We start from the raw sequence: 24,300 nt of genomic DNA, 5'->3' as shown, positions 1-24,300 counted from the left end.
TTCTCTCTGGACTCTCCTCCAGACTCCTCCAAGCTGCTCCCATCTTCTTTCTTTTGTTCTCTCTACGCCCATCCTGAGGGCGGTCCTGGGGCAACTTTGTGATTGCCAGTTCCAGGGGCAGTTCTCTCACGCTGATGGACATATCAATCATCACAGTCTCTGCTGGTGGGGGCGGTTTCCACTTTTGGCGCCATTTTCTGTCCTGGCCCACGATGGGAGGTGTCCTCTTGCCATCCTTTGGCACGCCCATAATGGCGTCCGCTCTGCCAAGGCGGGAAATCTTTTCTGATGGCGGGAATCGCTTCCCAGTGGCGGGAAACTCTGCGGATGGCGGGAAAAGACTGCAGATGACGGGCAAATGGCGGGAACTGATCCGAGATGGCGTCCGATGGCGGGGACCCTCTGGAATTGGCGGGAGACTTCTTTTTACGGTAAACATGAACTTTTCTTCAGGCACGCAGTACCCGGTTGTTGCGGGCACGTGATCCTGCCGACTACGCCAAAGTTGACGCGCCCCCTGGGCCATGTTGTTAGGGATACCCGGAGCCGGATCAGATGGGGGTTGTAGTCTCCGAGTGGCTGTGACCCGGTCCGTGCCCAGGGTGTCAAACTCAGTGTGCGGCAGTCCTTGTAGATGTTTTAGTGTCGACTACGCCACCCGTTGATTTGCGGTCAAAAGGCCGCCGCTGCAGGATGGTCCGCTGAGGCTGGTGGTGTGTGTGCAGCTGTGGTAGTATAACCCCCAACGGGAGGGGTATAGCCTCAGGGGGTCAGACGTGGAGGATGGTGGTTGTGAAGGTGCAGCAAGGAGACTCAGAGGCATAAAATGCAGTTCCAGGGTTTTACTTACTGGTGTTGCTCGGGTCACTGTGTACAGCAGTGACCACCCAAGCCGTGCTGCGTCCACCAGGTCCTGGACTCGGTCAACTCCCGGGCAATTCTTGAGTATGGTCCTGAGCTCCTTTCTGACTCTCCCTTCTTCTAGCCGTTCCCACCAGGGATCCACTTTTGGCCGGCTCCCTCGGGTCTCTTGGTGGTCAAGCCTCCTCTGGGCTCCCTGACCCTATGCTTGGTATGCCTTTCTAGTGGATTTGGTGAGGGTCGTGGCAGATCCTGCCCACGACCTCCGGTTCCTGGCTAAGGTGTGCTGTAGCCTCCGCCAGCTTGGGATCCGGTACCCCTCTGCCGACCCTTCACCCTTTTGTCCTTACTCTGGGATCTTGGGGTCCCCTCTCGTCCTGCGCCTCTGGGTCTCTCTTCCTTCTCCTCCGCTCTGCTTCTCAGGCTCTCAGACAGACTGTCTGACTGACTCACAGGCTCTGACTGACTGACTGACCCTGATCTAAGATGGTGCCCACCTTATATACTCCCTCTATGTGTGAGCTCAGGTGACCAGCACCCAATGAGCTCCTAGCTTTACCCAGGCTGCTCCCCCTATCTGCCCCTACACTACTGGGATGTTCCACCCCCCTCCCACTCCAGCCAGGGACAGACGCTGTCATACCTGCACATTTACTTGGTGGGAGTACCGTTGATCTGTCCCCCGGAAATGGGATGTATGTAGTGCATGCAGCCTACTAGCTCAGTTCCATACTCCATCCTTACCCGGGAGTGGAATACCACACCTCTGGGTTGAGGTGCAATACCCCTGTAGCAGCCGAATCCTCAGGGTGCTACATACGCAGAAAGCTGCCCAACCTACCCGTAACATCTCCAAACACCTGTAGTGCAGACACTAGCGAGCCCACTACACAAGGGGTGGAAACAGGGGACCCAGAAAGAACACCACCAGATAGTGTGTTACGTAGGTCCACCAGGAGCACTAGAGGTCAGAAACATGCTCGCTGGAGAATCTAAAAAAAAATAAAATGATGATATATACCTGTATATTGCAAATGTTGAAATGTTTTATGTTTGTTGCATGAATAATAATTATGTTTCTCAAGTTACCCGACAGGGTTCATGGACTGACAGATTATGGACAATGAATAACCGAAACTGTACCTTGTAAATAGTTGCACCTGTTAAGTGCCCCTTTTGTGCCAGACCACAAAACAAAAACCCGTGGAGGTGGCTGAAGACGTGGTCCAATGCCGGATCATAGATGCCCTGTAGCCACCCCAGGGCCTACATGGAGGGTTTGGGACGGGTCACTCAAAATACATCGTGGGTGACATGGACACCTGGCTACGGAAGCGCCGTGACCTATAAAAACTGAACTCTTTGTACATATGTTGATGTGTTATTGCTTATACCCTGTTATGTATGTTTTCATAAAATGTGTTTAGTCCCGGAGTACTAAAATTTACCAGGGGGGAATGTGGCACCCCAGGGGTCTGGTTGCCACAGTGGTAGAAATACCATGTCTGAGAGCGAGCATGGGTTTTCCTGGCCAGGAGCACTATTGCATGCTACGCCTCCTGCCCCAGTCCAGGGAGGGGAGGAACCTGCCCTTTATAAACTGGATCTGGGGCGGGGTTAGTTATTTAGTTCCAGAGGAAGGGACAGAGGAGCAGCAAGGAGCTCTGTAGGAGACAGGAGCTGAAGGCCAGGGACTAGAGCTAGCGGAGCTCGTCCTGGCCGAAGACGCAGAGAACCGGATACCGGAGTCCGAGGCTGTGAGGATATCCACATCCAGCAGCAGAAACCACCTGGTAGGGGATTTCAGGTCCTCTGGTCATAGAAAGCCCGGAGGCTCAGTCACACGCAAGAGACCGGCACCGCCATCGAGGAGCGGAAGGTACCAAAGGCCCCAAGTCACCAGCCATACGGGTGAGCACCACACGGTACACTCAGGGACGTGGGCTACTACACGAATACAGCAGGGTAGCCAGGAAGAGTGCAGTCAGACGGGAAGGCCTACACATCCACCTGGCCAGGGGGACTCTTGTTCGCTCACAGACTGACCAGGCCTCTAATGTTAACCAGTACTCTCGGCAGGGCCCTCTTTATTACCAACAGTAAAGACCCTGAACTGCACTGCACGGACTCTGAGTCATTTCTGCTGCGCCCATGTACCACAACCCTCACCATCTACACACGCTGCCCTGAGGCTATACTCCTCCCGTGGGGAGTTATACTACCCTCTGCTGCGCACACAACATCAGCCTCAGTGGTCTGCCCCGCAGCGGCGGTTCTCAGTGACCGCAATCCACGGGTGGCGTAGTCGGGCATTTCAACATTAAAAACCAAGTAAACAGATCCGCCACTGGTTTGACCACCCTGAGCCACGGGACCGCGTCGCCGCCACGGAGACTACAACCCCTGACATTACACAGAGACCCGGCTCCGGGTAGTCCCCCACACACGGCCCATTGGGCGCGTCATATGTATAATGTTTGTGAAGAAGATCTGCCCAGCCACATGCTATAAGGACAGACATAGTTAAAGTTTGGGACTACCCCATAGTGGGAGGCGAACGCCTCAGTAAAAAGGGACTTTTTTTTCAAGTTCAAGTTGCATTGGGCAAGCATCTATCGTTCGGGGCAGTGGAAAGCCTTACTGGGATCCCTTGCGGACATTTCTGAACCATCCGGAGCTCAAGGCTCGATAAAAGTAGTACGACGAGAGCCTTATCCTCTGGCGTACAGGGGACGATGGACGTGGAACTGCATGAAGGGAAGGTAACGGATCCCAGGTGCACTGCGGAACTGGACGGGAAATCCCTGGGGTTGACAGAGTCAGTAAACGTAGGGATAGTCCAGGAGGAATGGATAGTAATGCTGGAAATGTACTGTATTAAGGAAACAAGGAATAAGTAATGTTGTGCCCGATACTGCATGTTACAATCTGATGAACTTGAACTGTCCAGTAAACTTTCGGTTCTTAAAACGCACTGGGTGTCCCCTGAGTTCTGTGTGGTTGCTCCTGAGGATGGAGGCCTGGAGACAGAGGAGGCCTGTGGCCTACAAGTGAGAGTGATCCACCCCACACCTGACAGCACATTGGGACATGATTTTCCTGTAAAGTGCCAGGGCGTTATGGATCAGCAGCTCATCCACGGCTACAGCCATCGGTCACTTTACAAGTACACATATGCTAATTCTCTCCATACACACATAATTTAAGGGTAAATGTCTGTATTGGTAGTCACACCATAAAAAAGACAATTTCAAAAAAAGTCATTTCATAACATTTATTCTGAATACTTGAAGTTTCCAAGAACAAAGCTGAAAAAGTCTATAATAGAGAAAATAATTGCTGATCACATATGAATTATACAGCACAATGCAATCCACGAGCTAAGAAGCAGATTCTCCTGAAGTAAATCAGCAATGTCTAGAATAAGAAGCCGTACTCACAATATAGAAAAACCTGTCTGTGTCTGAGAAAAATAAGAGCTGGGCCTAGATCTAATCTGCTTCTTATCATCTGTACAAGAGCTTGTTTTACCAACACAACAGTTGAATGGACCTCAACATTGACGCAAGAGCAGTTCCAAAAAAAGAAAAAACAAGGCAGGGTTATTGCTAGCGAACCATGCAGGAAAAGAAAAAGCATGAAATAATAATCATAAAAAACAAACAAAAAGAAACAGAGAACAAGTCTAATTAGTTCTGGTTAGAAAGTTTTACAACGGGGTTTTAATTACTTCGATTCACAACACAAACATTTTAGACTCTCTATATGGCTATCAACGGATAAATTATGCGTTATATACGTCTCCTATCTCTACGGGTAATGCCTGCATACTGTTCAGACTGTAACATTGCTAACACAAGTAGGATTTTGCAAGGAATTTTTAGATTAAACTTTCAGTGTATGTTTAACCAGTTCATTGCCAGGGAAGCCGGAAGGGCCCCTCTTGCAGAAAACGGGTTAGTTCACAGCTGTGTTGACCTATGCCCCAAAGAATGCATGGAATGAATGAATCCCGCAACAGAGAATCGGGTCTCAGATTCATTTTTCTTAAAAATAATTAGTCAGTTTAGTAATTCATCCTTTTAAAAGATGATTGAACGGCTCTTCTGAAATCTACGTTAACAAGAGCAGGGGGGCAGACTACAAATCCTTTGTTTTAATCAGTGTCACAAGAGGTTTGTCGTCGGGGCTGTAATCTTCGTATGTTACTGGAGTTGCGTCATACATGGCCGGGCGTGACTTTTTCCCGAATCTGAAAGAAAAAAAAAAGTAGTATTAATAGTTCATAAGAGAAAATTAGGAGGCAATGCCTGATATTATTATTATGGGGCCGGATAGTGAAATCTATAAACAACAAAACCAGACTTAAAGGGAATCTGTCAGTAGGATCATCCCCCCTAAGCCGTCTATATGGGCATGTAGGACATAGGAAGCTGAATAAAGTGATACCCCGATATCTGCGATCCGATGTCGTATTCCAGAGATATCTACGTTTATCTTTTATATAAATGAGCTGCTAAGATCTATGGGCCGGACATAGATCTCCCCGTGAATCTGCCTCCAGAGCTTATTTTAAAGGAAAGGGAATGTTACCAGAATGAAACATGTAATGACTGACAGTCTGCTCTCCTGATCTACATGTCTCACACTGGTAATGCCACCTTTCATTTATAATAAGACATCGGATCGCAGAAATCAAGGTATCGTTTTATTCACCTTTATATGACCTGCATGCCGATATAGACGGCTTAGGGGGGTGAATCCTATTGACAGATTCTTTTTAATGAATTGTTCTCAAAGTCTGTGATTACAGAAGCACTCCTCCCATCAAAGTTTTCATCCTCTTAATATATTGCAATCATCATATTATAAAGCACTGTGCACTTACAATTGCTCATTTTGCCTTTCTACCCAGCTAATTCTTCTCTTTTCTCTGCTCTATGTAGAATCAGGAAGTCTCTTTTCCCTGCATAAATCATCATGTCATCATCAATCTTCAACTCCTGACCCAGCTGCTTCCTCCTCCCCTGCCAGGGACTTTTGCAGTGACTCATAACTCATACAGGGAAAATTGACCTCCTGTTTCTACATAGAGCTTGTAAGGATTCAGCTAGTCAGTGTTTAATCACAAGATGTCATAGACCTAATGGAGAAGAATTAGCTGGGTAGAAGTGCAAAATGAGCAATTGTAAGTACACAGTGCTATATGATATGATTGCAATATATTAAGAGGATAACAATTTTGTTGGAAGTGCTTCTTTAAGAGTTCCGTTCTGTAGATCGAAACACGTAAGAAGGGTATGCTGTCCGTGTTTTATGTATGATACCATATTGTACGGAATGTGAATGATATCTTCAAGGGATATTAGTAAAGTGAAACATGTACTCCCTTAAAAAATTAAAGTTTATTTAATATATATACAGTAAAACTACACCAAATAGATCCCGTGCAGGTGATAGACATATAAGAATAAAAATACAATAGTTTATATAATAGACCTATGATACCGTAGTTCAAAAAGAACAATGTGGACATAAAGATGTCTAGTCCATTCAAACACCAGGCAACACCAAGGACCCTGTGTATCCCTATACTGGTAGCCTATACTGGTACTGCCTAGCCACGGAAGATGTGCTTTTTTCCTACAGTGACTGAAATTGAAGACCGATGCTGCGAATGTATGACAGTGAAGTTGCACACTGCAAGCCATGAATGTCACTAGACACATTTGGAAGAGAAATACTAGTTATATGGCGCAAAGGAAGAGCTTGAAATTCAATAAACCTCAAACACAGTAGTGAACCTAATGTGTAATGTGAGTTGTGTACCTGTCAAAGATGCTGTGCAACTGCTATAAGACTGATGGGATAGGGGGCCCGGGCATTATGTTGCTTTCTTCGCCTGCCATGATACCACTTCCACCACTAAGGGGAGCTCTCTGCATACAGATTGATACAGATCTCACCAAGTTCAGCCATCTGTACAGATCCATATTCATTAACGCCCCCCAGTGGCTGAACACTGATGGAATTATATAATTTATCCTGTTCGTAAAACAGAGCTGTACAGATTCAGATCATTTGGCAGAGTGCTCAAAAAACATTTTTTTGCCATAGAGCTCTATGATTTCTGTGAATGTGAAGCTTTGCTGTGGGTAGACAAAGACACTGTCATATTTATTTTCATCAGCCAAACATATCAATTTGCTAATGAATCTGGGTGTCTGCTACCAGATTTTGGTCTAGTATGTGTCAAGTTGTGCGGCATTTTAGAAAGTTACTGTCACTTTATTTTCCTAAGCTTCTTAAAAGAACCTGGACCCTTTTTCTTTTCCCTTTTGCATTATAATGGACTTTTTTTTCCTGCTCCAGACTATAGTTACACCAGCGTTTCTCCCTCATTCAATTAATTTATCTGCTTGCAATCCTTGTGTCCCTGTCAATGTGAACTGACCTTCCCCATTAACCCTTGACCTTCCCCATTAACCTCTGACCTCCATCTTGTCCAACTGCACTCAGTCTTAATGCTCCAGACAAGACTGTCATTGCTCTAGTAGACATACCTATCTAGCAGTAGCATGCGGACTACAATGCATATAAACAAGAATATCAACCACATCAGTTCCTCTTCCTCACCGTGCATGCCGAATTGATGCAATGGCACTGCTGAATTCACTGTCAATGCTCCTGCAGTTGTAGAACTCCTCGTAGGCGGGTCGAGCTGATCCTTGGTACTCAATTCGGCTAATTCTACAGATGCCCACAATCAGTATGATCAACATCAGAACAAAGGCCACACACAGGGCCCCTATGATGATGTACAGGGAATGGCGAGGCATGTTTGTCAGGCTCTCTGCCATATGGCCAGCTTTCCACTGTAGGTCTGTGATCAAGAAATAACAGATACGACTTCATTACATTGTGATATGTTGGTTTATACGTTGTTTTAAAGTATTGGGGAATGTTCATATAGATTTTTTAAGTGGATGTGGGTGTGAATTTTGAACATTTTTGAAAATATGCCTGACAAGAGATCATTATAAAGTAAAGAAATAGCGTTACGTACCACTTCGATCCCAGCGATCTCCGCTGGGACTAGAAGTAATGACGTCCCGTCCAATGGTCATGTGACCACTGATTGGCTGCTGGGTCAGGTGACTGATGGATGAGATGTCATTACTTTAAAAGAGATTATGTCCTGATCATCAGTCACTTGACCACTGCAGCCAATCAGTGGCGCTGGAGCAGTGGAGATTGTGGTGGTAACACTTATTTCTTTGTCTTATAATGATCCCTTCATCCTGGCAAATGTAGAAAATTTCTGCAAAACCCATTAATCGGTTCCGATGTTTTTAATGTGCCCATTGATTTTAAAGCTATAGCAATGATTATGACCAATTACTTGACCTTAAAGACATCATACTTACGGATCTCACAGCTGGCTCCTACCCAGCCATGAGGACAGTGACAGATGTAGCCATTGGGTTGGTCTACACAGGTACCAGCATGGTGGCATGGATTACTATCACACTCATTTACATCAATCTCACACTCCTCCCCTGAAAAAAAAGAACACGTATAGAACATTGAAGACACATGTAGGGCATGGTTGACATTTGTATGAAATGCTGCAAGTAATAAAAATAAAAAATATAAAAATAGTTCATAATATATTATCAATTAACAAGATGAAAAATGAATGAACAAAAGCGAAATCTAAATCCAGTCAATATTTGGTTGGACCACACTTTCAAAACAGCATCAGTTCTTCTAGGTACACTTGAACAAGGTCAGGGATTTTGTAGGATTATATTCAGGTGTGTGAGTAATGAGTTATACTAAACAGGTGATAATGATCATCATTTCCATATGTAGCTTGAAAGACATTCATTAACGCAAACAGAAATAGCTGTGTAGGCTTCAAACCGAGTGAGGAACAGCCGAATTCTGCTACTTTGCTACTGCCGACAGTGTCATGTCACAGGTTATACACCATGCAAAGCAACAATACATAAGGTAATTATACTGCATCAGCAAGGTCTCTCTCAGACAAAGATTTCAAAGGAGACTGAGGTTTCAAAATGTGCTGTTCAAGCTTTTTTTAAGAAGCTCCAAAATAAAGGACAACATTGAGGACCGTAGATGCAGTGGTTGGCCAAGTGCAGCACATGAAAGACAAATCATGCTTACGATCGATATCATAAGATATCCATCAGTTTCATCAGTTTGGAGGTGGCAACAACCAGTGGGACCCAGCTACACCCATCTACTGTTAGAAGAAGTCTGGCCAGAAGCGGCTTCCATAGAAGAATTGCGGCCAAAAAGCCAAACATTCGACATTTAAACAAAGACATGTGACTCAACTATGCATGAAAATATAGGAACTTGGGTGCAGAAAAATGGAAGCCTGTGCTCTGGACTGATTATTTTGATTTTGAAATATTTGGCTGTAACAGAAGGCAGTTTGTTCACTATAAGGCTGGAGATCGGTACACATGCCACAGACATACTGATAAAGAACCTGAGCTGCAGCATATAGTAACCCTATAAGGCCCCTTCACTCGTCCGCTTAAAAAAATGTACACGTGAGATGGTCCATTTTTACTCTCTGTGTAGGTTTTCTTTTGGCCATCCATGTGCCGTGCTTGTGACATCGGAGTGCCGTCCATGTGACACGTACTAGAATCACATGAGATGCTCCAATCCTGGCGCTTGGCCTTGGCTTTTCCTGATTGCCCTGGTGCAGTGGCAATCAGAGTAATGGGGCTTGAGGTTGTTGTCATCTGTGAAGTGTCCAAAAACACAGCTGGCATCAAGCCATGTTATTAGTAATGGAGAGGTGTCTATCAGGCACCCCCATCACTCATCCAGTAATAAAAAGGAATAAAAAGGAAACACACGCACAAAAAAATACTTTATTTAAATAAACACTCCCCAACACTTTCCCTGGTTCACCACTTTATTTAAAAGTATCTTTGCACATCTTTAACACATAAAAATCTGTAATTTCTATTCTGCATTCTATTCCGGGACACGTGCCGCATGGACGGCACATGGATGTCACACGGATGTCATCCCTGTGCTGAATGTATCTACATGAACCAATTGACTCGTACTGGCCCTTGTCATCCGTGCTATCAGAAAGAAACTGACAAGTCTACGTGTGGATCACATGTGAAAACACGGACATGTGGGCACAGCCCCATAGGTTATAATGGGTACGAGTGGATACGTGTCTCTGGTAGGTGTAAAAACGGATGCGGAGACAAGCACATGTTAATTGATAAAAATAAACTATTAACACTTCTATTTTTGAAAGTACTCCTAAAGCTTTTGCACAATACGGTACATCGGAAATCTCTAAAAAGAAAAAAGAATTATTTGGATTCCTATAGTTATAAACACTAACCTATAAATCCAGATGCACAGACACAGGGAGCGTTCAAGCCTTCGCTTTCGCAAGTTCCTCCATTATGACAGCTGATGTTCACACATGGGTCTTTAGACAGCTCACAATGGCGGCCTACAAGACAATCAATGTAATGTATCATTTGAATGTATAAAACTGTAAATGTATAATAAATAATAAAAATAAATTGCATGAATTCATATACCTCCAATACTAAAGGCACCTTTATAATTGGCTAAACAAGTATTTATAAGAACGTTCCTGGTGATTGGCCAGGGCAGTGATCAACCGAAGAGTCATGGGGATACAGCGACAGAGAGGAGCCAGAAGATTGCGATGCCTGGTTACACAAACTCATGCACTGATTAGAACTGCTTCACCATCCTATTAAACAGTGCAGGTTTTACTTGCTCTGTCATCACAAGGGTTAATCAGTTCAGTTGATCTCATGGAGCTTCTCTCCATCCCTAATTGTCTCAGCTGTTCTGTGTTGGCCACTCCCCTCTGGTATATATGCTCGCCACTGGCACATCCAAGTTGCCAGTGATAGTTCTACTTCCTGGTTTGGAGTTGAAGGAGAAGTTCAGTGTTTGGAGTAGGCGGTTGAACAGTTTTTCAGGAGATTGCTGCATGGAGTTGGTTTGCGTGTTTATGCTTATCCTCTCCCATTTGGTTTGTGCCTCTTATTCCTCCCTTTAACCACTCTGTTGTTTTGTGAGTGTATTTGTATGATTGTAGTTTTCTTTTATCCCTGTCTGTTAACCCCCTGTCAGTCTGGTTAGTGTTATCTAATACACTTCGGTCTCACACCTCTCTGGGTGGGGGATGGAACAGATAAGGGTTAAGATAGAAGCATAGCAAGGTATGAGACCCTGCCGTCTCCACCACCTTGGGTAATCCGAGGGACAGGGATAGCCTAGGGTTCTCCTTAGTTCAAGGGATCGGGTAGGTGCCTACAGTCCCTTGTCACTACATGACACAAAGACTGAGCAAAATGTTCATTCATCAGTTGATTGTATAGTTTATGCAGGCCTAAAAATCACTGTTGTGGCCAACACACCTCCCCATGTTAACATGCAAACTGTATGAGACCTGAATGTTGGCCTGCACTGGGCAATGTAAAAATGCCCTAATTGAGTGTCGATCAACTTGTTGTATGTAGCTTCAGTGTCCCTGTGCGATTCCCATCCTCATGTCCCCCAGCAGGGATGCCGGCCATCGACCCGCGTTTCCTACTGCAGTCTCCTAGGGTCTGTACACATCTGGCAGATCCCCGAGCACTGCGCTTAAGGTACGTTCTCCCGGTCTCTGAAAGATACAGCGCGCGCCGTCCTAAAGTATCCCCAGCCAATGGCTGGCAGACACTTATTATATAAGGCACCTCCACCTGTTGGGAGGTGCTTGAGCAATGTGTTCTGTCAGTTTGTCTGCATGCTTGCTAGTCGTCATGTCGTCTGTTCTTGTATACCTGCCTGTACCAGCCTGTTCCTGCCAGTACCTACCAGTACCCGCCAGCACCAGCTGTGCCTTCCTGTATACAAGCAGTACATCCAACATCTGCTGTGCCTTCCTGCATACCATCTGTACCTGCCAGCATCTGCCGTGCCTTCCTGTATACCAGCCGTGCCTGCCTGCAACTGTTTTGCCTTTCTGTATACCAGCAATGCCTTCCTGTATACCAGCCGTGCCTTCCTGTATATCAGCCGTGCCTGACTGTATTTGCCGTGCCCACCCATTGCTGGCCATTCTAGCATCCTACCCTTTTGGGGGTTGACTGCCGTGTGTCCGAGGTCTGTCCTGGAGTAGCACCCGGCGTCCATCTGGAGCCAAGTCTAACCTCACATTCAGGGGCTCTAGCGAAGAGTCAGGTGTTTGCCTAGTCACTCCCCTTCAGGCTCTCGTTGGTCCATGGCACAGTGGTTCCACTACCACGTACGTTGCATTATATAGTTTATCTGCTCTAGCAGCAGAAATCTGCCTTTGTAATGTGACGCCTCTACTCGAAAAGCCCTTTTTTTTACCCTGGGAGATGGGGGACTCGGAGTCGGGTCCCATCAGGTCCCCCCCCTGGTTGTCCCAGGCCCACTCCTCAGCCTACGGCCAGGTGACTGTTGGTGCGGGTAGCGGTGTCATCAGGGATTGCTGCGGGTCCTCTGCAGGCGCGGACCAGTCCGGGTTGGAGCCGGTGGACACCTCTGCAGCTTCAGGCACTTCGGGTTTGGGATTAGGGCGGCATCGCAGGTCCCCACCTATAGCTGCCGCTTGCAGCTCCGGAGCCAAGACCTGCTCCCAGGTGGCCGCGCTGGGTATGAGATATTCGGCCATGAGGTCCAGGATAGGGACGGTAGGCTCTGCAGCCGAGGCAGGGGTAGCACACTCACCCGCCGTGGGGCCGCTCACGGCTTCTGTCACCACGTCTCCTTGTCCTGGGACTTCAACTCCTTGGCGGCGGGCCCGGATACGTAGCAACATCTCTTCCCGCAACGCAGCCGTCGCCGCCTCCTGGGCCTCTCTCTGTCTCCGCATGAGACCCGGGGCTTCCTGTCGGAGAAATTCCATATCTCCTGCCGTTAACACGCTGCCGCCTCGCTCCCTGCCGGGTGAAGGGCCTGAACCGGGTTCAGAAGGTACGGTGGGTTGCGCTCCAGAAGCGTCCATGTCTGCCTCTGAAGAATGCCAACCTCCGACTGCAATGGCCGCAACTTGTTGCTTTTCTTCTTCCACCTCTTTCGGGGCGGTTCCTGGGCGGCATGTTGACAGGCCCGCCTTCGTTCAGCTCATCCGGTTTGACGGGCATTACCCCGCGGACAGTCTCTGATGGAAGGGGCAGTCCACACTTTTGGCGCCAAGCGGGAGCCCAGCCCACGATGGGAGGTGTTTAAAGACAGTCTTTTCACAGCATTATGGCGCCTGTTCTTCTTGGGCGGGCTCCATTTTAAGTGGAAATGACAGTTCAAGGTGTAAGGCACACAGTACCCGGTAGCAATGGGTAATTCCTTCCTTTGCTGCGGGCACGCGATCCTGCCGACTACGCCAAGTTTTTGTGACGCCTCTACTCGAAAAGCCCTTTTCTTTACCCTTGGAGATGGGGGACTCGGAGTCGGGTTCTATGATGGAGAGATGGGGTGCAGCCATGGCCCGGACCCGACCTGTGCTCAGGGCCGTCACAATTTAAAAGGATGGTGTGGGCTTATCCGGGTTCAGTGGCTGATTTACGACTACGCCACCTGTGGTACCTGGTGAAGGCCACCAGCGCCGCTGCAGTCCGCTGAGGCATGGTGTTATGGCGGCCAAAGTTATTAGTACTCCCCACAGGCGGAGCGAGGCCTCAGGGCAGAGGGACAGGATGGAGAGGGTAGTAGTAGAGGAGTACGGGTGCCGCATCGTGCGGTGTAGCGCAGAATAAACAGTCCGGAGGCCATAGGGGTGAACTTTCAAGGCTTTACTCACATTAGAGATGGCAGAAGGAAGGCAACTCCCTGCTCCCTGCAGAGTCCTGCGGTCACCAGGGACGGGGGTCCGACAACCTCCGAGTAAGTCCAACATTTGATCGGGACCCTACACCGGAGTGTTCCTGAACTACAGAATGAATCCTCTCCTGTCTGTGTGTGTAGATAGGCCGGGTCTCCCTCTGAGCTCCTCTCAGAACAAGGGCACGCGTGGCAGCTCCGCTCCTTCCGATACCCGGTGGGATCCTCAGGGCCTACCGGGCTTTCCCGATCAGGACATAGAGTAGCAAGGTCGGGTGTCGGGGGCCGGTACCCCTCTTGCACCCGGACTCCCTCTGAATATATCAGGTGGTGAGGACAGATGGCGTACGCCGCTCCGACTGCATCCTCCCCGGGATCCATTTGCTGTGGAGCTACACTCCTAAGCTCCGGGCCTTCTTGGTCATGGTCTTTGACCAGGTTGAGACATTCCTCGTCTGCAACCTGCCCCTCGTCCCAAGGCCGGGGTACAAGGGCTGTGTCCCCATCCGATGCAGGCCCACACAGGATCCGCGTTCAGGGTGGGAGATCACAGTAGAACAGTCAAAAGAACCAGCAAAAGACGATCAAAAGACCAAGAACCAAGATGGCTTTTTATTAAATATGAAATTTACAGTGTCACTAAATTGTGAGTCCTCCACCCTCACCCACTAACTGGTTCCCCTAACTCTTGGTTCCCCAGTCTCCCTGTAACCAGGAGGGCAGCACCTAGTGCATTCTAGCCCCCTCTGATGGAGAAATGTGGTGTTGGATGCAAAGGTTGGGTCCCGACCATCACACCGTTCTTACCTCAGAGGAGGAACACTACACTCCATTAAAGAAGTCCAGCATCCCTGTGGTGGTCGAACCCTCAGGGGCGCCACAGTAACACCACATTTGTAATTCTCACCCATAAATCCAGATGCACATGCACATGTAGCATTTAAGCCTTCGCTTTCACAAATTCCCCCATTTTGACAACTGATATTCACACATGGGTCTTTATACAGCTCACAATGGCGACCTACAAGACAATCAGAAAGAATGTATAACACTACAAAGCATTAATAACTTTTTTAGGGTTTTTGGCCATATTGTATTAAGTGAATGTACTGTAGTATAACTATCTTTTTTTGGGAATTTAGTGCATATATGTATGATTATTTTAGTTCTTGCAGTTTTCCTGTTATACAATTTCTGCAGAAAGGGACTTAGCCTGCCTAACAACCTCTTGACATCATCAGCTGACATTACTGGTCCCCCCTCCACTATGTGACATTAACATGTATAATTTTCATAATGCTCACATTGTGCAAGGTGTTGACCGAACGAAAAGATTTTCTATCACCCACACAGAACTAAAAATATCCATTTCTGTGTAAGGATGATTGATAACCATTGCAAGCATTAGAACCACTGGTTGGTATAGGTAAAGCCGCAGTTCTTATGTCTATTTCATACATAGTTTGTAGCCAGAAGGTAATCTAGATAAATAAGCATTCACAATGATGGATCTTCACCATTGGGATAGGAAAGGTGGAATATGTGGATGGATTTTTACAATATAAACTAGTAAAAAAAATGATCCAGGACATGGGCTCTTGTTGGTTTGGGGTTTTCTTAGTCATTGGGGGTGCATACTTTGTAAGGGTAGGTCCACGTGGGTTGGATATGTTGTGGATTTTCCTGACAGATTTTCAGAATGGAAAATCTGCACTGTATTACAGTACCAGAACTGTGGATTATGTTTTACAAAATCTTATCCGAGTTCTGCAAAGAAAATCTGCAGCTGAAATTGACCAAAAATGCACATGATAATTCATGGTTTGAATTTTCATCATGGCTTTCACCCAGTGCAATGTAAATCTGTTGCTATGTAATGTAATGTAATGCAATGTAATCTGTAGCTATTCTGAAACAAAATGAACATGATGATGGAATAAATCACTCCATTCCTGAAAACTCCAGCTTCAACATGAAGTTTTTGTGCAGCATTAAACTAATTCCTTAACACTGATGAAGAACATGGCACAGGTACAGATTTCTGCCAAATTCTTTTAGAAGTAAATGTTATTAAATATGATAAAAAGGCAAATTAATTAATGTATCTTTTTGAAAACAGCTCTACATTTTTAGGGTGACATGCCACCTTTCGCTGCTTGTGTAGTAGTGGGAAAAGAAATAGCTTCCCGCTGATGCTAAAAAGGTTTAGGAGAGTGTTCCCTATAGTTGCATCTCTTTGGGCTGCAGTTAAGTCCAGTTAAGGGGTTAGCTGTGATAATCCAGCCCAGTAGAGTAAAGGGGAACTCAGTGCTATGCTTGGGCACAGAATGTGGACAAGAGCTTGTTTTTAATGTTTCCTTGTGGGCTGTAGTATTGGTAACCAGCCACAAGATGCCACTGTCCCAGGTACAGATGACAGGTTAAGTCTGCCAGTAGTATTGCAGACAGGTAGGACAGTGAAGGGGTTGTGTGTGAAGACAGCCCATAGAGGGTGGGCACATTAGGAAAATCTCTGCTTAGTTTCCAGAAGCAGGAAGTGATAGTTCAGTGAGAGATAGTACTTGGAACAGTACGGGCAGCCTCGGTATAGTGGCTGCTAGGGCAGACGTGAGCCTCGTGCCCCAGACAGTAGGATCACCAGAGTGAAGATTCCCTCCACAAGAGTCCCCTTAGCCGGCCGGAGAAACTCAAGAGAGCTATTGAGTACCCGGGGGCATATTCTATCTGCAGGCTGCAGAAGAAGCTAGGACACAAGTCTAGGACATGGAGAGAACTAGGATCCGGATATACTGCCATTGGTGAGGAAGATTCTCTAGGGTTAGAGAACAGAACAACAGAGATGATTCACTTAAAGAGGGAAAAAGGGCTGAAGTTGTATCAAGTACCTGTGGGAAAGATGACAACCCGTTGGGCCTTATCCATTATATCTGCCTGTAAATATTGTACATATTCCTCTTCCCCAAGTAAAGTCCCAGTTATTGTTATGAACCTCGTGACCTCTTGAGTTTATTGCTGCCCTGGTTCCAGAAGAGAAATGCCTGGAGTCAGATGCGACCGGCTGGTCTGAAGTAAGTGGAAAGCACTGCAGCACACCAGAGGGAGGACACACCTTGTTTGTGGGGTGCCAGAGCGAGCAGGGGCCACAGCTCGCCCACGACTACCTCGCCGGGGTACCTTACACTTGTTCACTCTGTTTATTCAGCTGTTGGCTTTCATTGGGAAGAGGGGGATACCCAAAGGGTTCACACCCTCAGGGAGCATAGTGTGTTCTAATATTGTTACTTGTCTGGCTCCAGTGCTGGGCTTTGCTTCTTTTCCCTATGGGCAACTCCCACGGTGCAATGGTAATTTTGTAAGCACCTCTGATTTCATGATTGAAGGCCTTGTAAGGCCAGCTCAGACAGCTGATCACCCCCTGAGCATTAGGTAGTTTTGCACTTTGCTACCTTGTGTCTTCCTGCTGTCTGATTATCTGTTCAGCTGCTGCAGACTGCTATTGTGCAACCAGCTATTACTACAAGCTTAGTCCAGCATTTTTGGTACTGTTCACATCTTCAACTCTGCTGAATCATGGTACCTTATCAACTTGTCTCAGCTATCCTAGTGCAGTCTGCATCTTCAACTCTGCTGTGTCAAGTTAGCTGGAAACCAATTTGTCTTGGCTATCCTGGTGCTGTCTGCACTCCCAACTCTGATTTTTTCATGTGTTACCATATTCCTGCAGCAAGACTCCAGATTGCGTACTAATATCTGTTTTTCCCATGTCCACTAATTTGTCTCTGCTGCATCTAGTGCTTCCAGTTCTGCTTATATACCTGCCATCCTGCATATTCTGATTGAATGGGCTTCACTGTTCCAGGTGCTCTCCAGCAAATCCAGTCTTCTGCATCAACACCTCTGATCCATGCTGCTCACCCTGACCTATGGCTTAAAGAATCCAGCTGAACAGGTGATCCTATGAAAAATATGCTGATGCCCTAGAGATGCATATTTCTAATACCCATAGAGATTCGGTATATGTGCCCCAATTGGTCAATAAGCATGGATACTTGTCTTTGTCATCTTATCAACTCAACTATTTCCTTTTTAATGCCAGTGGGTAGGGAAGTACTGCTTAAATATGGGGATTAAAAAGTGCTAGAACCTGGATTGTCATTTAAATATCTGGGTCTTTTTTATTTTGGCCAATTTTAAACATTTTGTTGGACTACATGTTTTACCAACGCTCAGATGGATGAAGGAAAGGTTAGAACCTAAAATAATCTAGCCTTATCCCAGGAGGTTAGAATATGCATTTAAGTCATTTATATTTTCTCAAATTTTATTCATTCTTGGTAACTGTGTGATTTGGTGAAAAGGTTTCCTTGTGGGCTAATAGCTTGCTGTTGGACTTGATCGGGAGAGCAAGAAAGCCAAGAATGAGAACACATTATCCTACCATCCTTATAGGCAAGGTGTCTGTTCCTGGTCTTGAGATTTCCTGACCACTCACCTTATTTTTTCATTCTTTCTGAATCATCACTGTTTTTATTGAATATTACGAAGTCTTTTGCAAATCAGAGCTTGGTTGGCCTCTAAGTATAAGCACTGCATTATTTGGCGATCTCAAAATATCTGATGTAGCTTTATTTGCACATTATGGGATAATTGTGCTATGCCACATGGGATACATGGGAAAGATTTTTTTAAGATTTGGCAAAAAGGGGACTTTTGAAATGTTTGATCTTTTGAAGGTTTGTCAGCTCACTTTTGTTTGGAAAGATTTCTTGCAGAAATCTTAAACTACAAACTGTGATCTCAAGGTCCATTTAGACAGGCTGATAACCCGGAAAGAGCGTTCTCCCTATTATTGGCCTATATAACCAGGCCAGCAACCACTAAATGAACAAAACTGTCCTTTGTTAAGTGAGATGTTTTTAACACGAGTTTGAAAATCATTGTTTTTGGCATCAATATGTTCTTTGTAAACAGGACATGTGCTGCTGGGAAAATTATATTTCATGCGCACAGAACGATCGTCCTTTGTGCATAGAATGTTGTTTGGGCTGTCTAAACCCGGCCAAAAAAAGACGGCTGAGCGGCTTGCATAACAGCCCCGGTTGGCTAGTGTAAATGTCAATGGATTTCAGGAGTAAGTTACATAGTTTATATGTATTTAGTTCCCATTTGTCTACAAACATCAACTGACAAAACTAGAAGCACGAACTGGGCGTATTTACAATTATTACAATTATTTTCACCTTATATATCATAAAATGGTTCATAGATTATATTATTTTTTTTCTTTGTGGCCTTTCACCAAAGTGTATGCGTTGTAATGTTCATTCAGCGGACATCCTCCATATCATCTGGTGTTGCCTTATACTTGGTCTCCACTGAAGAAAAGATGTTGACTTAATTCAATATGAGTTGGTTGTGTTGATTCCTCTTGATCCATAGACTTGTGTGCTGGGCGACACGTTCGGGTCAGGGTCACTTTTAGTTTTGGTTGGAAAAATGAAGCTTATAGCTAGACTGCTCATAATTGCAAGGTTAGTCATTGTCAGCAGGTGGTCCTCACATCAGGGGCTTTTGCTTCACGGGGTCTTTTCTCAATATAAGCATAATTTTTAAATAAAAAGTAATAAACATAAAAAAAGCAAGATGCATGCAAATTTGCTCTATATATAATGAAGGTGTGTGAATTAGAAAAAAGATTGAAGTTTTCCTTTGAAAATTACATTACTAATTATGTTTTAGGCTTATCCCTTAATTAATTTGGAGCTCTGCAAGTGTTTTCCTTCCTGGCTATGTCATGGCCTGTTCTCAACAAGTAGATATGAGATATGTACAGTCATGGCCAAAAGTGTTGGCACCCTTGAAATTGTTCCAGAAAATTAGTTATTTCTCCCAGAAAATTTTTGCAATTACACATGTTTTGTTGTACACATGTCTATTTCATTTGTATGTATTAGAACATCACAAAAGACAGAGAAAAAAAGGTAAATTGGACATAACTTCACACAAAACCCCAAAAATGGGCTGGATAAAATTGTTGGCACCCTCAACCATATTTGACTGTAGGTACGGTGTTCTTTTCTTTGTAGGCCTCATTCTGTTTTCGGTAAACATTAGAATGATTTGCTTTACCAAAAAGCTCTATTTTGGTCTTATCTGTCCACAAGACGCTTTCCCAGAAGGATTTTGGCTTACTCACGTACATTTTGGCAAACTGCAGTCTACCTTTTTTATGTCTCTTTGTCAGCAGTGGGGTTCTCCTGAGTCTAATGCGATAACGTTTAATTTCATTCAAATGTTGATGGATAGTTTATGCTGACACTGATGCACTCTGAGCCTGCACGACAGCTTGGATTTCTTTGGAATTTGATTGGAGCTGCTTATCCATTGTCTGGACTATCCTCTGTTTTAACCTTTCATCAATTTTTCTCTGACATCCACGTCCAGGGAGATTAGCAACAGTGCCATGGGTTATAAACTTCTTGATTATGTTGGGAGCCATGGACAAAGGAACATTAAGATCTCTGGAAGTGGACATGTAACCTTGAGATTGTTGATATTTTTCAACTATTTTGATTCTCAAGCCTTTAGTTCTCTTCTATTTCTGTTCTCCATGCTTAGTGTGGCACACACAGACACACAATGCAAAGATTGAGTCAACTTCTCCCCTTTCTATCTAGTTTCAGGTATGACTTTCATATTGCCCATACCTGTTACTTGCCACAGGCGAGTTTGAATGAGCTTCACATGTTTGAAACAAAGTTGTTTATGTTTACCCATATTTTTTGGAAATGTGCCAACAATTTTGTCTGGCCCATATTGGAGTTTTGTGTGAAATTATATCCAATTTGCCTTTTTTTTCTCTTTTTTGTGTTGTTCCAATACACACAAAGGACATTGACATGTGTATAACAAAGCATGTGTAATTGCAATAATTTTCTGGAAGAAATACTTCATTTTCTGGAACAATTTCAAGGGTGCCAACACTTTTGGCCATGACTGTATAACAATTCTCGATGGAAAGATAAATGGGAGCAGCCTAAACCACATTACAGATTCACTGGTGTTGACATACTTTAAATAAATGCCCGGATAGTTTGTAAACTGAGATTTAAGTTTCTAAGGTAAATAAATGCAGGGAAATAAAGCGTACCAGCATATAAATGTCTCCTCTATCCTTCTTATGTTAATGCTTCAGCTCCTGCAGCCTAGATATGTCTCCTGGCTCTCAGCCTGTTTCTTTGTCTCCTTTATATCTTTGCATTAATCTACATAATGAAATGACTACAAATAAACATCAAACAGATATATCAAAGCTCTCGTCCCTGTTCAAATATCTGGCGGCAGAAACCACCTGAAGAAAATATGTCACTGCTGCTAAATAAACCTATTTTTTTTAGATACGTTTACTTGAGGCTCAGAGATATTTGTGACACCCCAGGGGTCTGGTTGCCACAGTGATAGAGATATTACGTCTGAGAGCAGGTGGGAGGTCTCTTGGTCAGGGATCCTATGCATGCCACACCTCCTGCCCAGTCCTGGGAGGGGAAGAACTTCCCCTATATAAACCTAGGGCTGAGGCAGGGTTAGTGAGTAGAGAAGAAGTAGAGAAGAGAAGCAGCATAGGAAGAAACTACAGGAGCTCTGTAGGAGCAGTGCAACAAGGAGTCAGGGGCTGGCAGCTGCAGAGCTCGCCCTGACTGAGAAGATTTCTCACCGGACCTGGAGTCAGAGGCTGTGGGGACTAACTCCTATCCAGCAGCAGAAACCGACCGGCAGGGGATTGCAGGTCCTCTGGCCCAGAAACCCGAAGGCACGGTCACACGCGTGGGACCAGCACCGCCGTCGTGGAGCGGAAGCTACTAGAAGGCCCCGAGTCACCGGCCATACGGGTGAGCACCACACGGTACACTCAGGGACGTGGGCTACTTATACCCGCCTCTAGCAAGGTAGCCAGAAGAGTACAGTCAGTTTGGGAGGCCTACAACTCCGCCTGGCCAGGGGAGATCCCATCTGCTCAAGGACTGACCAGGCCCCAATCGCTAGCCAGTACTCCGGGAGGGTCTATCTTTGTCACCAGTAAAGACCCTGAACTACACCGTACCGTCTCCGAGTGGTTCCTGCTACCCCCATCGTCCACGTCGGCTGCCCTGAGGCCATACCCCTCCCGTTGGGGGTTATGCTATCACGCTGCACAATCCTACCACCGGCCTCAGCGGTCTGCCCTGCAGCAGCAGCTCCTTAGCTGTACTCAACGGGTGGCGTAGTCGTCCAACATCTACCGCTGATACAGCGCCACTTAGTCTGACTCCCTGGGCACGGACCGGATCACCGCCACGAGACTACAACCCTCAAGAGATCCGGCTCCGGGTAAGCTCCCGCGTGCGCAACGCAGCGCGACACAGGCCCAGGGGCGCGTCAACTTTTGACGTAGTCGGCAGGATCTCGTGCCCGCAACCACCGGGTACTGCGTGCCTGAAAAAGACTGTTCAAACTTACCTGTGGTGAAGATTCCCGCCATCCGGCGCCATCTCCCGCTTCCTTCCCGCCATCGGTGGAGTTTTCCCGCCATCCGGCGCCATCTTCAGTCTTCTTCCCGCCATACGTGGAGTTTTCCCGCCATTGGACGCCATCTTGAGGACGCCGCGCGGGAAGAAGAGGGGCGTGGACTCCGAAAGCGCGCGAGAACTGAAGCCCCGCCTCACGTCCGGACGTTGCGTAAGGTCCTGGAAGGAGCCCAGCAGACGCCGACGTCACAGGAGCGCGACGGAAGGTCCTCAACCCTGACGATCCACTGCAGAGCCGCGGCCTACGGAAGAGGATCATCGCAAGGTAGGCCACGGTCCACTAGGGGGGAGAAGGATGTCGGATACGGAGGAGAGCTTCACCGCTTCAACCCCCGCCAGCGCCACCGCTGTGGCGGTCATGCCTTTCACCATGCCCTATATCCCGGGGGCAGCCTGGCTACCCCAGTACTCGGGGGAGTCACATACCCTGCATGACTTTAGAGAAAAGCTGGATAGCCTCTTCCAGGTGTACCCCCTCACAGAGGAGCAAAAAGTGAGCATCCTGGTGGCCCAATTAACCGGGGCAGCCCAAAGGGAGGTAAAGTCCTGGCCACCTGGGGGGAGGACTGTCGCAGGGATACTAACCCAGCTGAGGGACACCTTTGATACCCGCACCTCAGCCGAGATCAAGCTTAGATTCTACGGGTGCAAACAGCGGGCACATGAGAGTATAAGGGACTATGCCCTAAACCTACAAGAGGCCCTGAGAGCCATTAAGCAGACCGACCCTGACGGCGTGGGAGACGAGGACAGGCTGTTGACTGAACAATTTATAGAGGGTTTATATTGCAATGCCCACCGAACCCAGTTGCGGGCAATGGCCTTACAGGACCCTCATCTGGGATTTGCACAGTTCAAGGACAGAGCCATCCGGGTGCTTCGAGAACCGGCACCAGGTGGCGTTGTGACCCACAGACGCCCCACTACCACTTACCACCAGGAGGCGGCGCCCTTGTCGGCAGGGCCTGTGGGAGCTGATGCGCAGGCTTTGAACAATGACCCGGCTCCAGACCTGCACCATCAGGTCCAAGAGCTAGCTAAAAGCGTTGCTGCGCTAACCCGAACTGTGCAGTCTTTACAGGTTTCCACTCCAGGGAAGATCCAGCTGGCATCCGGACCGGAGGACATCCCGTGGCGTCGACCAAGGAGGACCCCACCGGCCAGAGGAAGACCCAGCGACCGATACAACGAGGACGGACGACCCATCTGCCGCCGCTGCAATCAACCCGGACATATGGCAAGGTACTGTCCTTTAAACTGGCACAACCTGGGGTAGAGGGCCAACCCCCAGGAAAAAGATCACCAGGCCCATCGAACTGGCGCGACAAATATGTGGGAGGACGTCCAGTCTTACCCGTGGTACTGGATGGCATTCCTATGAGTGCCCTGCTGGACACCGGGTCACAGGTCACCACCATCCCGTACGTGCTCTTCAAGCAGTACTGGAATGACTCGGATATCACCCGCTACCCTGACGACGACTTGAGTAACATCGCCAGCAATGGTCAGCCCGTGCCACAGATTGGATTTAAAGAGGTGACCATTAAAATCGGTAGAGTCGAATTGGCAGCACAGGGACTGATCATTGTAGACATTGACAAACACGAGAGTCACCCAAAGATAACTCTAGGAACTAATGTAATTGAAAATTGTCTTGCAGAGGTGATTTTCCTTTTACAGCAGGTTGCCAAGAACGCCAGCTCCGGCCAGCAGCGAGTGCTCCAGAAAGAGATCCGGGCACTGATGCGACGGCAACAGCTAGAACTCTCCGGTGGTGAGATTGGTAGCGTGCGAATGTGTGACCCTTTCCCTATTGCCATGCCCCCAAAAAGTGAAATGATGATTTGGTGCCGGGCAGCTATTGGTCTGAGAGGTAGAGATTACCAGGCAATGGTAGAACCAGTTTACTCAGACAGTAGGCCCACCATTTTGACAGCACGGGGGGTGGTCAATGTACGCCATGGGAGGGTGCCCGTTCGCATAATAAATATCGGGA

The 24,300-nt window shown here is 46.8% G+C and overlaps 1 protein-coding gene across 1 annotated transcript in view; it reads right to left on the bottom strand.

Moving 5' to 3' along the window:
* Nucleotides 1-4,121: 4,121 nt before the first annotated feature.
* The window catches only part of DNER (delta/notch like EGF repeat containing), a 399,406-nt gene continuing 379,227 nt past the window's right edge, over nt 4,122-24,300 (bottom strand). Inside the window, 5 exon segments of the mRNA XM_073674412.1 lie at nt 4,122-5,113; nt 7,498-7,744; nt 8,289-8,420; nt 10,271-10,384; nt 14,648-14,761. Of these exon segments, the coding sequence (XP_073530513.1) occupies nt 5,002-5,113; nt 7,498-7,744; nt 8,289-8,420; nt 10,271-10,384; nt 14,648-14,761 (719 nt within the window). The 3' untranslated portion in view covers nt 4,122-5,001.

This window comes from Phyllobates terribilis, unplaced genomic scaffold (genome assembly GCF_046119375.1).
Source record: "Phyllobates terribilis strain yellow unplaced genomic scaffold, ASM4611937v1 Scaffold_3__8_contigs__length_932513732, whole genome shotgun sequence".
NCBI classification, from domain to species: Eukaryota; Metazoa; Chordata; class Amphibia; order Anura; family Dendrobatidae; genus Phyllobates; species Phyllobates terribilis.
Note: the sequence above shows the minus strand (reverse complement) of the source record. Positions and strands in the feature narration are given on the sequence as shown.